This window comes from Lampetra planeri, unplaced genomic scaffold (genome assembly GCF_965212315.1).
Source record: "Lampetra planeri unplaced genomic scaffold, kcLamPlan1.2.h2 scaffold_505, whole genome shotgun sequence".
In the NCBI taxonomy this organism is placed as follows: Eukaryota; Metazoa; Chordata; class Hyperoartia; order Petromyzontiformes; family Petromyzontidae; genus Lampetra; species Lampetra planeri.
The window spans coordinates 21,820-38,393 of NW_027615328.1; the positions used below are offsets into that span (position 1 = coordinate 21,820).

At 50.7% G+C, this 16,574-nt stretch overlaps 2 protein-coding genes across 2 annotated transcripts; both read right to left on the bottom strand.

The window, feature by feature from the left end:
• Window positions 1-9,132: 9,132 nt before the first annotated feature.
• On the bottom strand, window positions 9,133-16,312 carry LOC144741328 (claudin-15-like). Its single transcript, XM_078623908.1, has 5 exons — window positions 15,425-16,312; window positions 13,535-13,699; window positions 13,201-13,282; window positions 11,430-11,543; window positions 9,133-10,561 (listed from the first exon to the last, which is right to left on the bottom strand). The coding sequence occupies exons 2-5, from the start codon at window positions 13,617-13,619 to the stop codon at window positions 10,447-10,449; spliced, it is 396 nt and encodes a 131-aa protein (XP_078480034.1). The 5' UTR covers window positions 13,620-13,699; window positions 15,425-16,312; the 3' UTR covers window positions 9,133-10,446.
• LOC144741327 (uncharacterized) lies at window positions 11,551-13,194 on the bottom strand (the record flags this gene model as incomplete). Its single annotated transcript, XM_078623907.1, has 1 exon — window positions 11,551-13,194. A coding segment is annotated over one exon (1,143 nt), but the record flags the coding sequence as incomplete, so codon positions are not given.
• Window positions 16,313-16,574: the final 262 nt, after the last annotated feature.

Genomic DNA, 16,574 nt, shown 5'->3' on the forward strand with positions numbered 1-16,574 from the left:
ACACGTGTAGTAGCTGCAACACGTGTAGTAGCTGCAACACATGTAGTAGCTGCAACACATGTAGTAGCTACAACACATGTAGTAGCTGCAACACATGTAGTAGCTACAACACGTGTAGTAGCTGCAACACATGTAGTAGCTACAACACATGTAGTAGCTGCAACACGTGTAGTAGCTACAACACGTGTAGTAGCTACAACACATGTAGTAGCTACAACACGTGTAGTAGCTACAACACGTGTAGTAGCTGCAACACGTGTAGTAGCTACAACACGTGTAGTAGCTACAACACATGTAGTAGCTGCAACACGTGTAGTAGCTACAACACGTGTAGTAGCTACAACACGTGTAGTAGCTACAACACGTGTAGTAGCTACAACACGTGTAGTAGCTGCAACACGTGTAGTAGCTACAACACGTGTAGTAGCTGCAACACGTGTAGTAGCTACAACACGTGTAGTAGCTGCAACACGTGTAGTAGCTACAACACATGTAGTAGCTGCAACACGTGTAGTAGCTACAACACGTGTAGTAGCTACAACACGTGTAGTAGCTACAACACGTGTAGTAGCTACAACACATGTAGTAGCTGCAACACGTGTAGTAGCTACAACACGTGTAGTAGCTACAACACGTGTAGTAGCTACAACACGTGTAGTAGCTGCAACACGTGTAGTAGCTACAACACATGTAGTAGCTACAACACGTGTAGTAGCTACAACACATGTAGTAGCTGCAACACGTGTAGTAGCTACAACACGTGTAGTAGCTGCAACACGTGTAGTAGCTACAACACGTGTAGTAGCTACAACACATGTAGTAGCTGCAACACATGTAGTAGCTACAACACATGTAGTAGCTACAACACGTGTAGTAGCTACAACACATGCAGTAGCTACAACACGTGTAGTAGCTACAACACATGTAGTAGCTGCAACACGTGTAGTAGCTGCAACACGTGTAGTAGCTGCAACACATGTAGTAGCTGCAACACATGTAGTAGCTACAACACATGTAGTAGCTGCAACACATGTAGTAGCTACAACACATGTAGTAGCTACAACACGTGTAGTAGCTGCAACACGTGTAGTAGCTGCAACACGTGTAGTAGCTGCAACACATGTAGTAGCTGCAACACATGTAGTAGCTACAACACGTGTAGTAGCTGCAACACATGTAGTAGCTGCAACACGTGTAGTAGCTACAACACATGTAGTAGCTGCAACACATGTAGTAGCTACAACACGTGTAGTAGCTGCAACACATGTAGTAGCTACAACACATGTAGTAGCTGCAACACGTGTAGTAGCTACAACACGTGTAGTAGCTACAACACATGTAGTAGCTACAACACGTGTAGTAGCTACAACACGTGTAGTAGCTGCAACACGTGTAGTAGCTACAACACGTGTAGTAGCTACAACACATGTAGTAGCTGCAACACGTGTAGTAGCTACAACACGTGTAGTAGCTACAACACGTGTAGTAGCTACAACACGTGTAGTAGCTACAACACGTGTAGTAGCTACAACACGTGTAGTAGCTACAACACGTGTAGTAGCTACAACACGTGTAGTAGCTGCAACACGTGTAGTAGCTACAACACGTGTAGTAGCTGCAACACGTGTAGTAGCTACAACACGTGTAGTAGCTGCAACACGTGTAGTAGCTACAACACATGTAGTAGCTGCAACACGTGTAGTAGCTACAACACGTGTAGTAGCTACAACACGTGTAGTAGCTACAACACGTGTAGTAGCTACAACACATGTAGTAGCTGCAACACGTGTAGTAGCTACAACACGTGTAGTAGCTACAACACGTGTAGTAGCTACAACACGTGTAGTAGCTGCAACACGTGTAGTAGCTACAACACATGTAGTAGCTACAACACGTGTAGTAGCTACAACACATGTAGTAGCTGCAACACGTGTAGTAGCTACAACACGTGTAGTAGCTACAACACGTGTAGTAGCTGCAACACATGTAGTAGCTACAACACATGTAGTAGCTACAACACGTGTAGTAGCTACAACACATGTAGTAGCTGCAACACATGTAGTAGCTACAACACGTGTAGTAGCTACAACACGTGTAGTAGCTACAACACGTGTAGTAGCCACAACACATGTAGTAGCCACAACACATGTAGTAGCTGCAACACATGTAGTAGCTGCAACACGTGTAGTAGCTGCAACACATGTAGTAGCTACAACACATGTAGTAGCTGCAACACGTGTAGTAGCTGCAACACGTGTAGTAGCTGCAACACATGTAGTAGCTGCAACACATGTAGTAGCTGCAACACGTGTAGTAGCTGCAACACGTGTAGTAGCTGCAACACATGTAGTAGCTGCAACACGTGTAGTAGCTGCAACACGTGTAGTAGCTGCAACACATGTAGTAGCTACAACACGTGTAGTAGCTGCAACACGTGTAGTAGCTACAACACATGTAGTAGCTACAACACGTGTAGTAGCTACAACACATGTAGTAGCTGCAACACGTGTAGTAGCTACAACACATGTAGTAGCTGCAACACGTGTAGTAGCTACAACACATGTAGTAGCTACAACACATGTAGTAGCTGCAACACATGTAGTAGCTACAACACATGTAGTAGCTACAACACATGTAGTAGCTGCAACACATGTAGTAGCTGCAACACATGTAGTAGCTGCAACACATGTAGAAGCTACAACACATGTAGTAGCTGCAACACATGTAGTAGCTGCAACACATGTAGTAGCTGCAACACATGTAGAAGCTACAACACATGTAGTAGCTGCAACACATGTAGTAGCTGCAACACGTGTAGTAGCTGCAACACGTGTAGTAGCTGCAACACATGTAGTAGCTGCAACACATGTAGTAGCTGCAACACGTGTAGTAGCTGCAACACGTGTAGTAGCTGCAACACGTGTAGTAGCTGCAACACATGTAGTAGCTGCAACACATGTAGTAGCTGCAACACATGTAGTAGCTGCAACACATGTAGTAGCTACAACACGTGTAGTAGCTACAACACATGTAGTAGCTACAACACATGTAGTAGCTACAACACATGTAGTAGCTACAACACATGTAGTAGCTACAACACGTGTAGTAGCTACAACACATGTAGTAGCTACAACACATGTAGTAGCTACAACACATGTAGTAGCTGCAACACGTGTAGTAGCTGCAACACATGTAGTAGCTACAACACGTGTAGTAGCTACAACACATGTAGTAGCTGCAACACATGTAGTAGCTACAACACGTGTAGTAGCTACAACACATGTAGTAGCTGCAACACATGTAGTAGCTACAACACGTGTAGTAGCTGCAACACATGTAGTAGCTACAACACATGTAGTAGCTGCAACACGTGTAGTAGCTGCAACACATGTAGTAGCTACAACACGTGTAGTAGCTACAACACATGTAGTAGCTACAACACATGTAGTAGCTGCAACACGTGTAGTAGCTGCAACACATGTAGTAGCTACAACACGTGTAGTAGCTACAACACGTGTAGTAGCTGCAACACATGTAGTAGCTACAACACATGTAGTAGCTGCAACACGTGTAGTAGCTGCAACACATGTAGTAGCTGCAACACATGTAGTAGCTACAACACGTGTAGTAGCTACAACACATGTAGTAGCTACAACACATGTAGTAGCTGCAACACGTGTAGTAGCTACAACACATGTAGTAGCTGCAACACGTGTAGTAGCTACAACACATGTAGTAGCTGCAACACGTGTAGTAGCTACAACACATGTAGTAGCTGCAACACATGCAGTAGCTACAACACGTGTAGTAGCTACAACACATGTAGTAGCTGCAACACATGTAGTAGCTACAACACGTGTAGTAGCTACAACACATGTAGTAGCTGCAACACGTGTAGTAGCTACAACACATGTAGTAGCTGCAACACATGTAGTAGCTGCAACACATGTAGTAGCTGCAACACATGTAGTAGCTGCAACACGTGTAGTAGCTACAACACGTGTAGTAGCTGCAACACATGTAGTAGCTACAACACATGTAGTAGCTACAACACGTGTAGTAGCTGCAACACATGTAGTAGCTGCAACACATGTAGTAGCTGCAACACGTGTAGTAGCTACAACACGTGTAGTAGCTACAACACGTGTAGTAGCTACAACACGTGTAGTAGCTACAACACATGTAGTAGCTGCAACACGTGTAGTAGCTGCAACACGTGTAGTAGCTACAACACGTGTAGTAGCTGCAACACGTGTAGTAGCTACAACACATGTAGTAGCTACAACACATGTAGTAGCTGCAACACATGTAGTAGCTACAACACGTGTAGTAGCTGCAACACGTGTAGTAGCTACAACACGTGTAGTAGCTACAACACATGTAGTAGCTGCAACACATGTAGTAGCTACAACACATGTAGTAGCTGCAACACATGTAGTAGCTACAACACGTGTAGTAGCTGCAACACGTGTAGTAGCTACAACACGTGTAGTAGCTACAACACGTGTAGTAGCTGCAACACATGTAGTAGCTGCAACACGTGTAGTAGCTACACCACATGTAGTAGCTGCAACACATGTAGTAGCTGCAACACGTGTAGTAGCTGCAACACGTGTAGTAGCTACAACACATGTAGTAGCTACAACACATGTAGTAGCTGCAACACGTGTAGTAGCTGCAACACATGTAGTAGCTGCAACACATGTAGTAGCTGCAACACATGTAGTAGCTGCAACACGTGTAGTAGCTACAACACATGTAGTAGCTACAACACGTGTAGTAGCTACAACACGTGTAGTAGCTGCAACACATGTAGTAGCTACAACACATGTAGTAGCTGCAACACGTGTAGTAGCTACAACACATGTAGTAGCTGCAACACATGTAGTAGCTGCAACACATGTAGTAGCTGCAACACATGTAGTAGCTGCAACACATGTAGTAGCTGCAACACGTGTAGTAGCTACAACACGTGTAGTAGCTGCAACACATGTAGTAGCTGCAACACATGTAGTAGCTGCAACACATGCAGTAGCTGCAACACATGTAGTAGCTGCAACACATGTAGTAGCTACAACACATGTAGTAGCTGCAACACGTGTAGTAGCTGCAACACATGTAGTAGCTGCAACACATGTAGTAGCTACAACACATGTAGTAGCTGCAACACATGTAGTAGCTACAACACATGTAGTAGCTGCAACACATGTAGTAGCTGCAACACATGTAGTAGCTGCAACACATGTAGTAGCTGCAACACATGTAGTAGCTACGGGCCCCGAAGTTTCAAGGGCCACGTGTTAAATGCTTTCAAGCTATCAATTCCGGTTCAGTGATTCTGCACTTGCTCTATTACTATAGGTCTATACTGCCTTCGACTTTTACGAACGACTGGGTGTTTAAGTTTAGCGATTTGTCGTATTATCCGGCTGCATAGCAAATGAAAAAAAGAAAATTACTTTACTGTGCAAGTAAAAAAATTGGTGTTTTTAATATTTACGTGGTTTTTTTTTTCGTTAATTTAGAGCCACTTTATGCTACAGTCCCCGCATTGGTTTCATCCGGCACTGGGCTATCCAGGGGAGCTTTGTTGAGACTTCGTGCACCTGGCCTGGCAAAGGCACCGTGGTGACGCCACGTATTGCTGTTGAGACTTCTTGCCACAATATACTGGTTGAGGGTGGGAGGAGCCAAGGTAGGCACCTGGATATTGGCTCCTCCCACCCTCAACCAGTATATATACTGGTTGAGGGTGGGAGGAGCCAAGGTAGGCACCTGGATATTGGCTCCTCCCACCCTCAACCAGTATATATACTGGTTGAGGGTGGCAGGAGCCAAGGTAGGCACCTGGATATTGGCTCCTCCCACCCTCAACCAGTATATATACTGGTTGAGGGTGGGAGGAGCCAAGGTAGGCACCTGGATATTGGCTCCTCCCACCCTCAACCAGTATATATACTGGTTGAGGGTGGGAGGAGCCAAGGTAGGCACCTGGATATTGGCTCCTCCCACCCTCAACCAGTATATATACTGGTTGAGGGTGGGAGGAGCCAAGGTAGGCCCTGGATATTGGCTCCTCCCACCCTCAACCAGTATATATACAAGGACTGTTTTCTTGGAATTTCTCATTTACTTGATGCAGCAATCGTGCTGTGACGGTTCCACCTGAAGACGAGAGCTTGTGTTGCCTCCGAAATGTCGTGATTTTTATTTTATTTGTATTTTACTTTTATTAATTTTAATTTTAACTTGTTACCTACGTGACTTTACCGAAAGAACCTAACAATATCATCATTAATTCTTGTCGCAGATTCCTTTCATCCTGTTACAGCGCCACGGTCCACATTCAAACGATTACACCGCAGCTTATTTTCTCTGTTTTATTTTACTCAACTGTGGGTGATACACATGGGCAAGCGATCGCCGCCTTTCCCCCCTCGTTACTGCGACAAAAACCACACGCACCCATCCTATCACCAGCGGAATTCACCTAAGAACCAATCGACGACGACAAATAACGACGGGAAAACGACGATCCGAATATACAGAACCACCACCCCCCCCAAACCCTCCCCCGAAAAATACAAGTGCTTTTACTCAAGACGTCATACGAGACGACCCGTACCGACAGCGAAAACGCGAAAGTAACAAATGGAAAACGAATATTTAACGATGACAACGACAAAAGCGGTTAAAAACTTCTCGCGACGACGGACAACGGGGGTGGGAGAGACCGGGCGGACAGAGGTCGCAAACGGGTTTTGATTCCTTACCCGTACCCGTACCCGGCCGCACCAGGGTCACAAACGGGTACCCGTACCCGTACCGGCCGTACCCGTACCCTACCCGTACCCGGCCGGGTATCGTGTAGGGTACGGGTATCGGATACCTGATTGCGACCTCTGGGATGAAGCCATGTTGCAGGCGCGGGTGGAGTGATTCTAGGAACTTGAATTGTGAGAAGAGACAAGACGTTGGGAAATGAGTGACAAACGGTGACTCACCAGTGACTCACGGTCTACCCGTACCCGGCCGCACCAGGGTCGCAAACGGCTACCCGTACCCGGCCGGGTACGGGTAGCCGGGTATTGGGTAGGGTACGGGTATCAGGTACCCGCCGTGCTCGCCACACTGCACCGGCTTCGGATGGATGGAACCTTCCAGTTCCTGGCCATCGGTCGGTGCTACGGTTCGAAGCGGCCAGCCGGGATATTTCCGTGTTTTTGCGGGGGACGGAGAGCTGGCGGTCGGAATGGAGCCGGGAGAGGTGGAGATGTGGCCGCGAAACATTTTGGGATGGAAACGGGTTCAACCGCGGGGAGGGAATTCCAGACACCGGGGTCGTTGATATGGGTATGGGGGGGCAGCAGAGGAGATCGAGTGATCGACCTCTTGGGTTTGTATGTAGAGACAAAGGCGGCCGAGCTTTTATTTCTGGCTACACCACCCTTATAGGTGTGCAGTGCTGGCCTCCATAGGTGCTCGCTCCAAGCAAGAGCTTTTGGTAGGCTGCATGGGAAATCTTTGTCTCCTGTGTGCGTGTGTGTGACTTCATGCCATAAGGATGCTATTATGGCCATCAGGACCTGCTTAAGTGTCCAAAGGGCCAGCCCAGTCAGTGTGGGCTCACACGTGGGCCTCCCTTTGGCCTTCTGTAGGACCTTCAGTCATCTGACCTCCAGTAGAGAGATAACTTCTTTCCCAACGTACGTAGCCAACCATGCTAAACCGGAGGTGCTGGCGGGAATCTGAGGTGCTAATTGGGTTTGGGAGAACCTCCCCCATGGGTGAGAGGAGGTTCACGCTGGATGTGACCCTGGGTTGCTCGATTGAATCGTGCGAATGTGCGAGTCTCTTCAGTTCGTATGGCGTTGGAACAAAGTAAGGGAGCAGGACATTATAATGTGCCCGGATTGAATGCAACAGGCTGCCCTGGTTAATGCCGCGACGCGGGAATTAACCGTAGCAATTAGTGCAACTACCCATGCACCGTCCGCTTCACTCGCAGCAACGGGCATTTAAAGATCCCGTGAGGCAATTTCTGAGCGAGCGGAAGGGATGCAGTGGATAATACGAGTTGGAGACTGCACATTATCCCACGGAGTGCAGTCCACAACCCTTATTGTCCACTCGCTCTCCTTCAGGCCTGCCTTTTTTGTGCTGTGAAAAAAAACATTTGTCTGAAATGGCGGCATAATTAACGAATGTGTCGAGTATTTGTTTTTTTTTGTCACTGCTTCCAGCTACAATTTGGAGCCGACGGGAGGGGGGGGGAATTTGAGAATTGGCGGCGCGGTTTGTTGGCACGTGCCCCGTGGGAGTCCAAAGTCTGACGGCGACAATCCAGATTGCCTCTGTGGCGTTTTTTGTTGTTGGTTGTTGTTGTTGCGGTGAGAGGTTCGTGAAGTTTTGTACACGGGAGAGAGGGTCGATGGACTTGGGGTCGTGACTATGGATACGGCCTAGCTCAGGCTTGGCCTCTAACACAGCCCAGTTCAGACTTGGCCTCTAACACAGCCTGACTCAAGCTTGGCCTCTATCATGGCCCAGTTCAAACTTGGCCTCTAACATTTCCCGGCCCAGGTTTTGCATCTAACATGGCCAGCCCAAGTTTGGCCTCTATCACAGCCCAGCTCAGCATTGGCCTCCAACGTGATCCGGCTCAGGTTTGGCCTCTATCATGGCCCAGTTCAGAATTGACCTCCAACGCGATCCGGCTCAGAATTGGCCTCTAACACAGCCGGCTCAAGCTTGAGTCGCTCAGTTGCTTCCAAAGACGCTCAGCCGAGGCCTGGTCCTGGCCTCGAGCTCGTGGAGAACCGCCGTGCTCCGAGCGGGCTCAAGTTAAGTGGCGTGGCTTTTAAGCCAGACCCAAACCTGAGCCAAACCACACGCCTGTGAACCAGGGGCCTGAGTGTGTGTGTTGTGAGTGCGCGGGAAGGTTTGTACGCGCGTCTTCTCGCTGGTATACAAACGTAAAGTGTCCACGTTAGTCTCACAAATGAACTGTCGCAACCGCGAAACCATTAACGAAAACAGCAAATTCTGTAAACACCAGGCCCTAATAAAATACAACAAAAATACCGACGAGAATTCACCCCCCACCCCCACCCCCGCCCGCCACCACCCCCCGCAACCCCCGTTAAGTGTTAGAAGGTGCATCATGGGACCTCCTTTGCCAGTACCAAAATATACTAATAGGGGTTTTCCCCTTTATTCTGGCAACAAAACTGACACCTTTTGCAAGGAATCATGCTTACATTAACCACAATACTTGCAGTCAAATGCGAACAAAAAGATACGGGTGAAGCTCTGCTATTGCTTGCTCTAAGCAGCCCCTTTTTAAGAGCATTTTAGCCTCCTCTTCCAAGCCGGCTTGGCATCTTGGAAGGGATGGGAGTGCCCACATTTTAACCCCCCATCGCGTGCGACCCGCGAGTTAACTTAATCGTAGTGAACCCACTTAACATCATCCGGTGGGAACAGAGGCCGTGATGGTGTGCGGGGCTTGCGCCATTGTTTCGACCGCCGTGCTGGGAGACAGAATCGAACCGGGTGACCTCCGGAGTTCCCAGCGTTGTTAACCATCACACCACCACAGCAGCAGTAGCAGCAGCAAGCATGCCTGCATGTGTATCGGTGTGTGTGAGCATGCGAGATTGATCACGGGGCCTCATACGACGGAGGAAGTAGCCAACTCCCGTGAGTGGATCGCAAGTCCTGTCTGCTAACCATGACACCACAGCAGCAGCGGCAGCAGCAACATCCCTTGATTACGTTGCAAGTGGAAATGATTAAACATCTTGCGAGACAACGACGATGGCGGCGACGAGGCCGACGACGATGACGACGACGGCGGAGGACATCAGCACCCACGATCGGAAATGTGTGGCGACAGACGACGATCGCCGCCTCCGATTCGTTGAGGCGCGAGCAAACGATGCGAAATCCAAAACAGTCTCTTCCGTCGTGCACCCGGCCCGTGCTGCTGCCACTCCCCTCCCCTCCCCCCGCCAACTCTCTGTTCATCACCGGCGGGATTTCAAACTTTGTGCAAAGATTTTGCCTTCAGGGCCCAGGGGCGGCCTCGTGAAAGTCCTGGCCACGGGTTGACGTCGTGACGCAATGGCGGCCATGGTCGTGACGCAGTGGAGGCCAACGTCCTGACTCAGTGGTGGCCGGGCTCGTGAACTGGTGGTGGCCGGGCTCGTAAGACGCAGTGGCAGCCGGGGTCACCGTTAAACCTCCCACAATCCTTGCGCGGAGCTGCCACTGTTGGGGGCGCGGGCGTCACCGATGGAAGTCTGGGGGGGGAATAAGTTCACGACGACCCGGTCGCCGGTGCAGGGCCTCCCAGACGACGGGTTGGTTGGTAGTGGGTGGCAGGGCAGGGCGGCCTTCTGGGGGGGCCACCATGTCGGCCCCCCCCCCATCTGGGGGAGGCTGCTAGACGTAGCCCTGCCGGGCATACGTCTGCCCCTCCATGTCGAGGATCGTCCGTGGGGCGGCAGTGCTGATCGGGGTCGCCGCACGCGCCGCCGCGTACTTGAACGTGTGGTCTCTGCGGAGTGCATGGGGCGGAGGGGAGGGTGGACGGGGAAGAGGGGGGGTACCCACACTTTAGCACACCGCTGCACGCGACCTGCGACTCCAGGCCAAACGATTACCGATGTCCCCGCTCAGCAGTTGCTCGTCACTGTCGGAGCGATGCTCATTGAGTCACCGCGCGAACGCCTCGGCAAGTTTTCCACATCGATTAATGGGATGGCGACCGCCGTGACCTCACAATGGACCATTGTGACGTCACAATGGACACGTGGTTAAGCAGCAAAGCCAACACGTGGACACCATGCCTCCTTCCCACGTCACTCGGGCCGTGCATGTGAAATGCACAAGCATTTATCGATTTAAAGCTTTTGTGACTGCAGGGATTCATCTTCTTGGTTCTTTCGGTAAAGTCACGTAGAAGGGAAATAATAAAATAATAAAAATAAAACATAATAAAATAATTCTCACGACGTTTCGGCACAACGCAAGCAGCCGTCCTCAGGTGAAGAACAGGTCTGTCGGAAAGACAGCGTCTGAATGTCTTTCTGTCTTTCCGACAAACCTGTTCTTCACCTGAGGACGGCTGCTTGCGTTGTGACCGAAACGTCGTGAGAATTATTTTATTATGTTTTATTTTCATTATTTTATTATTTCCCTTCTACGTGACGTTACCGAAAGAACAAGAAGATGCACAAGCATTGTTATTTGACTCATCCCATCAGCCACACACACTGCCCCGGTGATGGTTCACCGGTAGGGTGACCACCATTGACTCTCCGCGTGAGTGACCTCGTTCTGAGGGCCAGGTTTTGATAAGAAAACCTCCACTCCGAACTCTGACCTTTCGTGTGATGCAAGGAATCGAGGCTCAGCCCAGTTACCTCTGCGTAGACGACCGGGCCCCAGTACAGCAGACGCAGCACAGCAACCCGCCGCCTAAGATGGCCAGACCCGAGCCGGCCCAGCCCATGTACAAAGCGGGCCCCAACTCATACCTGCACGCAAAAGACAAAGATTTGTTTGCCCCCCGTATAGCCTTAACAGACTTTTGGGGCAAGTTGCTGTTCGCGATTAGTAGCGCCTATGCAGGCCAGCCGACACTGTGGCACACGAGGGGGTGGGTGGCTAACACCACGCCCACCCACCGACCCTGCTGCCTTTGTGTACACACACAGGTACTTGTGTACATACACACACGTACACAGGCTCAGGGTTGAGGTTATGGTCAGGTTCAGGACCTGTGTGTGCTGGATTGATAGTGTCAGGATCCGAGTTAAGGTCAGGCTCAGGACACACATACTGGATTTTTGAGTTATACGCCTTTTGGCGTCATCTGGTCCAACACCAATGGAGACTAGGCTCTAAGAAAAGCTGTTTCGGGTGTGGACTAATCAACTTCAAGGACAGTGCATATCATTATCATCATCAGAGTTGTTTCTTTTTGTTTGCATTTTGACTGCTTGTGTTGTGGTTATTGCAAACATGATGCCTTGTATAAAGGTGTCAGTTTTTGTACCAGTTGAAAGGGTAAACACCTATTACTGGATTGATAGTGTCAGGGTCAGGTTCAGGACCTGTGTTTGCTGGATTGATAGTGTCAGGGTCAGGTTCAGGACCTGTGTTTGCTGGATTGGTAGTGTCAGGGTCAGGTTCAGGACCTGTGTTTGCTGGATTGATAGTGTCAGGGTCAAGGTCAGGACCTGTGTTTGCTGGATTGATAGTGTCAGGGTCAGGCTCAGGACCTGTGTTTGCTGGATTGGTAGTGTCAGGGTCAGGCTCAGGACCTGTGTTTGCTGGATTGGTAGTGTCAGGGTCAGGCTCAGGACCTGTGTTTGCTGGATTGGTAGTGTCAGGGTCAGGGTTAGGACCTGTGTGTGCTGGATTGATAGTGTCAGGGTCAGGGTTAGGACCTGTGTTTGCTGGATTGGTAGTGTCAGGGTCAGGTTCAGGACCTGTGTTTGCTGGATTGATAGTGTCAGGGTCAGGCTCAGGACCTGTGTTTGCTGGATTGGTAGTGTCAGGGTCAGGTTCAGGACCTGTGTGTGCTAGATTGATAGTGTCAGGGTCAGGTTCAGGACCTGTGTGTGCTGGACTGATAGTGTCAGGGTCAGGTTCAGGACCTGTGTTTGCTGGATTGGTAGTGTCAGGGTCAGGTTCAGGACCTGTGTTTGCTGGATTGATAGTGTCAGGGTCAAGGTCAGGACCTGTGTTTGCTGGATTGATAGTGTCAGGGTCAGGTTCAGGACCTGTGTTTGCTGGATTGATAGTGTCAGGGTCAGGTTCAGGACCTGTGTTTGCTGGATTGATAGTGTCAGGGTCAGGTTCAGGACCTGTGTTTGCTGGATTGATAGTGTCAGGGTCAAGGTCAGGACCTGTGTTTGCTGGATTGATAGTGTCAGGGTCAGGTTCAGGACCTTTGTTTGCTGGATTGATAGTGTCAGGGTCAGGTTCAGGACCTGTGTTTGCTAGATTGATAGTGTCAGGGTCAGGTTCAGGACCTTTGTTTGCTGGATTGATAGTGTCAGGGTCAGGTTCAGGACCTGTGTTTGCTGGATTGATAGTGTCAGGGTCAGGTTCAGGGGCTGTGTGTGCTGGACTGGTAGTGTCAGGGTCAGGTTCAGGGGCTCCTGCGAGGTCAGCACAAGCACTCACTTTGTGCCGGCGTAGAAGGGGTCGAAGAATTCTGCAACCACCTGCGCCGCGTACCACGACACCGCGATGATGGAGCTCAGCCCTGACGGACACGCAAAAGACAAAGGTACCCCGTGTAGCCTTAAGAGACTGTTGGGGCAAGTGCTGTTCGCGAGCACCTATGAAGGCCGGCATGCCTTTGTTTCCCCAGTGGCGACGGTTTACACACCGCTCCAGGTACTCATTTGAGGCTGAGTCGGACACACAAATGCACAGGTAAAGCTCTCCCATGTAGCCTTGACAGACTGTTTTGGGGCCAAGTGCTGCGACAGCGGCCACGGGCGCGCTCTCTCACCTTCCAGGATGTAGATGATGCCCGCGGAGAAGACGATGCGACCCTTCACCGCGGGGTCGCTGCTCACGATGTTGGTGCAGCGCATGCCCAGGAAGGCGAGCAGCGTGCCGAAGAATCCGAGCACGATCGCCGTGATGACCAGAGCCCGGCACGCCTGCACGTGGCCTGGCGCACGTGGGGGCGGACGGGAGAGCAGACGGACGGAGGGTTAGACGGAAGGAGGGTTAGAAAGACGGATGTAGGGTGAGATAGATAGACAAAGGGTTAGACAGATAGACGGACAAAGGGTTAGATGGATGGTCGGACGGAGGGTTAGACGGACGGAGGGTTATATGGACGGATGGAGGGTGAGATGGATAGACAAAGGGTTAGACAGACGGACAAAGGGTTAAATGGATGGGCGGACGGAGGGCTAGATTGACGGACGGCTGGAAGCACTATCTATAGAACAACGGACGGATGGTTTTACAGACGGCTTGCTGGATGGATGGGTAAGTGAACGCATGGAAAGACAAACGGACAAATTCGTGCACGGACAGCGAGACGGACAAACGCGCGGATGGATAAACAAGAGTCAGCATGGACCGAGAGATGGGTAGAAGGTCAGACAGACGGGCAAATAACTCAACTTGACTTTACGGCCCCAATAAACATTCACAGGGGTGGTTGTCTGCGCATGGCTGTGATGTTAAAACAGCGTCTCAATTCCTCCCCCCCCTCCTCCAACCTGCAGTTGGTCAGGGCAGACTAAAACCCTGGGGACTCTGGATTTGGTGAAGTAATCTCGAGATAACGCCAAGAGCTCTGAGCAAACACCACGGGCATGGGGGTGGGGGGGGTAACGATTGCCACAGAGATGGTGCGTCAACGTGGCCTGAGTGATCTTGGCGGCTTTACGGCTGTCATCATCGTCTCCGACTGATAGGCCATCCAGCTGACGGCGCTAATTGGTGTACCACGAGGCCAAGGCAGCCGGGGTTGGGGGTTGTCATGGCGGCCGTGATTGGGGGCTGTGGGTTGGGCGGCATAGCATGGTGGCCCAGGGTCAAAGGTCAGACTGGTGCCCGAGGTTGGAAGGGGCTCGGCGGACGGTGAATGTTCGCTCCCAGTCACAAGCCAACGTCGGTTTAACTATTACGTTAATAAAACACTAAAAAAAATAGATTGTATTTTTAGCAGGTAATAATGAGACACTGAGCTGGGTAGCTACTTTTTTTCCTTTTACAGAAGCGACCCTGGCGTTTCTCGCGAACGATAGCTCGACGAAGTTGGCCTATCCATCATCATCATCATCACGTGGTCGTTTAAAGCAGTAGCCAAATACTCTAAACGCGTGTTTACCAAATGTGGAGGGGGAAAACCTGGAGGAAACCGGAGAAAAAATATTCACGCGGCCACGGAGAGAGAAAGAGAGAGACACGCAAACTCCGACTATACAGCAGCAGCCATTGTCAGGGTCGGGATCGAACCCACGACCTCCTGCATACCAGGCGAGGTAGTCAACATCTCCTAGCCACCGTGATGATGATGATGAGAGAGAGACGCAGACTCCAAATATACAGCAGCAGGCGTCAGGGTCGGGATTGCACCCACGACCTCCTGCATACCAGGCGAGGTAGTCAACATCTCCTAGCCACCGTGATGATGATGATGAGAGAGAGATGCAAACTCCAGATATACAGCAGGCGTCAGGGTCAGAATTGAACCCGCGACCTCCTGCATATCAGGCGAGGTAGTCAACATCTCCTAGCCACCGTGGCGCCGATGTTGCCAACGTTGGCACATTAACTGGGCGTGCAGTGGTCACGAGCCCTCTGACTTAACACGCAGGTGCTTTTGCTCTAACGCTTTGCAACAAAGGTTGACTGCGATGATGCCATGAGGTCTGACCTGCGTAACGTGGGGTGGGTCACGGCTTTCGGCACGGGGATTTCCAGTGGCAATTGAAACTCGAGTGAGAAGTTGTTGTTGTTGTTGTTTTGCTATTGAGAGCAATACATCGGTATCCACCCGCTCTGCACTCCACTCCACGGCTCACTCGCTCACTCACACGTGGGGGGGGCGGGGGGGGGGGAGGTCACGATGACTCTCGTGATGGTGATTGCCGGCACCGATGAAACTCGCGAACGATCGGATCGTTCGACGGGCGATCTCTGGAAACAAATTCCACGCGGCCAAATGGCGAAACAATCGGACGGGACGTCAGATCGCGGGAGTCACGTGTTTGCAATCGGTGGCAGAGTCCCCGCAAATGACATGCGCAAGAGGAGGAAGAGGAAAAGAATGAAGAATGATGAAGAGGAGGAGAAGCAGAATTAAAATGAAGAGAAGAATGAGAAGAAAAAGAAGAATGAATGACGAAAAATACGAATGAAAAAAGCATGAAGAGTGGAAGAAGAAGAATAAGAATTGAAACTCGAGTTGCGTTACGATCCTGGTTGTCTCCATCATCGCTCGGAGGCCTTTGAGAATGACCCTTGGAAACCGGGCATCCCACGCGCTTCCACGCGGCGTTGCACGGCCGGTGAGAAGATAACACCGCCGCTACGACCGATTCCGAGCGAGACATCCGGCGTTTAAAAGAAATAAAGCCGGAGGACCGGCCCTGAGCGCTCTGCCCAACTCACGTGAACTCCTTCCGGTCTCTCGACAGCCGCCCCTTTCCTCGCCAAGGACTGAGCCTCGGGAAACGGCTGACAATCACCGCGGCCCTTTAAGTTTCCGTAGGCCCTAGGCACGGTGCCTATTGTGGCCTATTGGACAACACGGCCCTGGTGGGTGGGTGGGTGGGTGAGTGGGTGGGTGGGTGAGTGGGTGGGTGGGTGGGTGAGTGGGTGGGTGAGTGGGTGGATGGGTGGGTGAGTGGGTGGGTGGGTGGGTGAGTGGGTGGGTGGGTGGGTGAGTGGGTGGGTGGGTGGGTGAGTGAGTGGGTGGGTGAGTGGGTGGGTGGTTGGGTGAGTGGGTGGGTGGGTGGGTGGGTGGGTGGGTGGGTGAGTGAGTGGGTGGGTGAGTGAGTGAGTGAGTGGGTGGTTGGGTGAGT

Coding starts and splice junctions, on each gene's coding strand:
- LOC144741328 (XM_078623908.1), bottom strand. CDS start 13,619: ATGCGCTGCACCAACATCGTGAGCAGCGACCCCGCGGTGAAGGGTCGC. Junction 13,283..13,534: donor CATCATCTACATCCTGGAAG/GTGAGAGAGCGC, acceptor CGTGTCCGTCAG/GGCTGAGCTCCATCATCGCG. Junction 10,562..11,429: donor GCCCGGTCGTCTACGCAGAG/GTAACTGGGCTG, acceptor TGCACTCCGCAG/AGACCACACGTTCAAGTACG.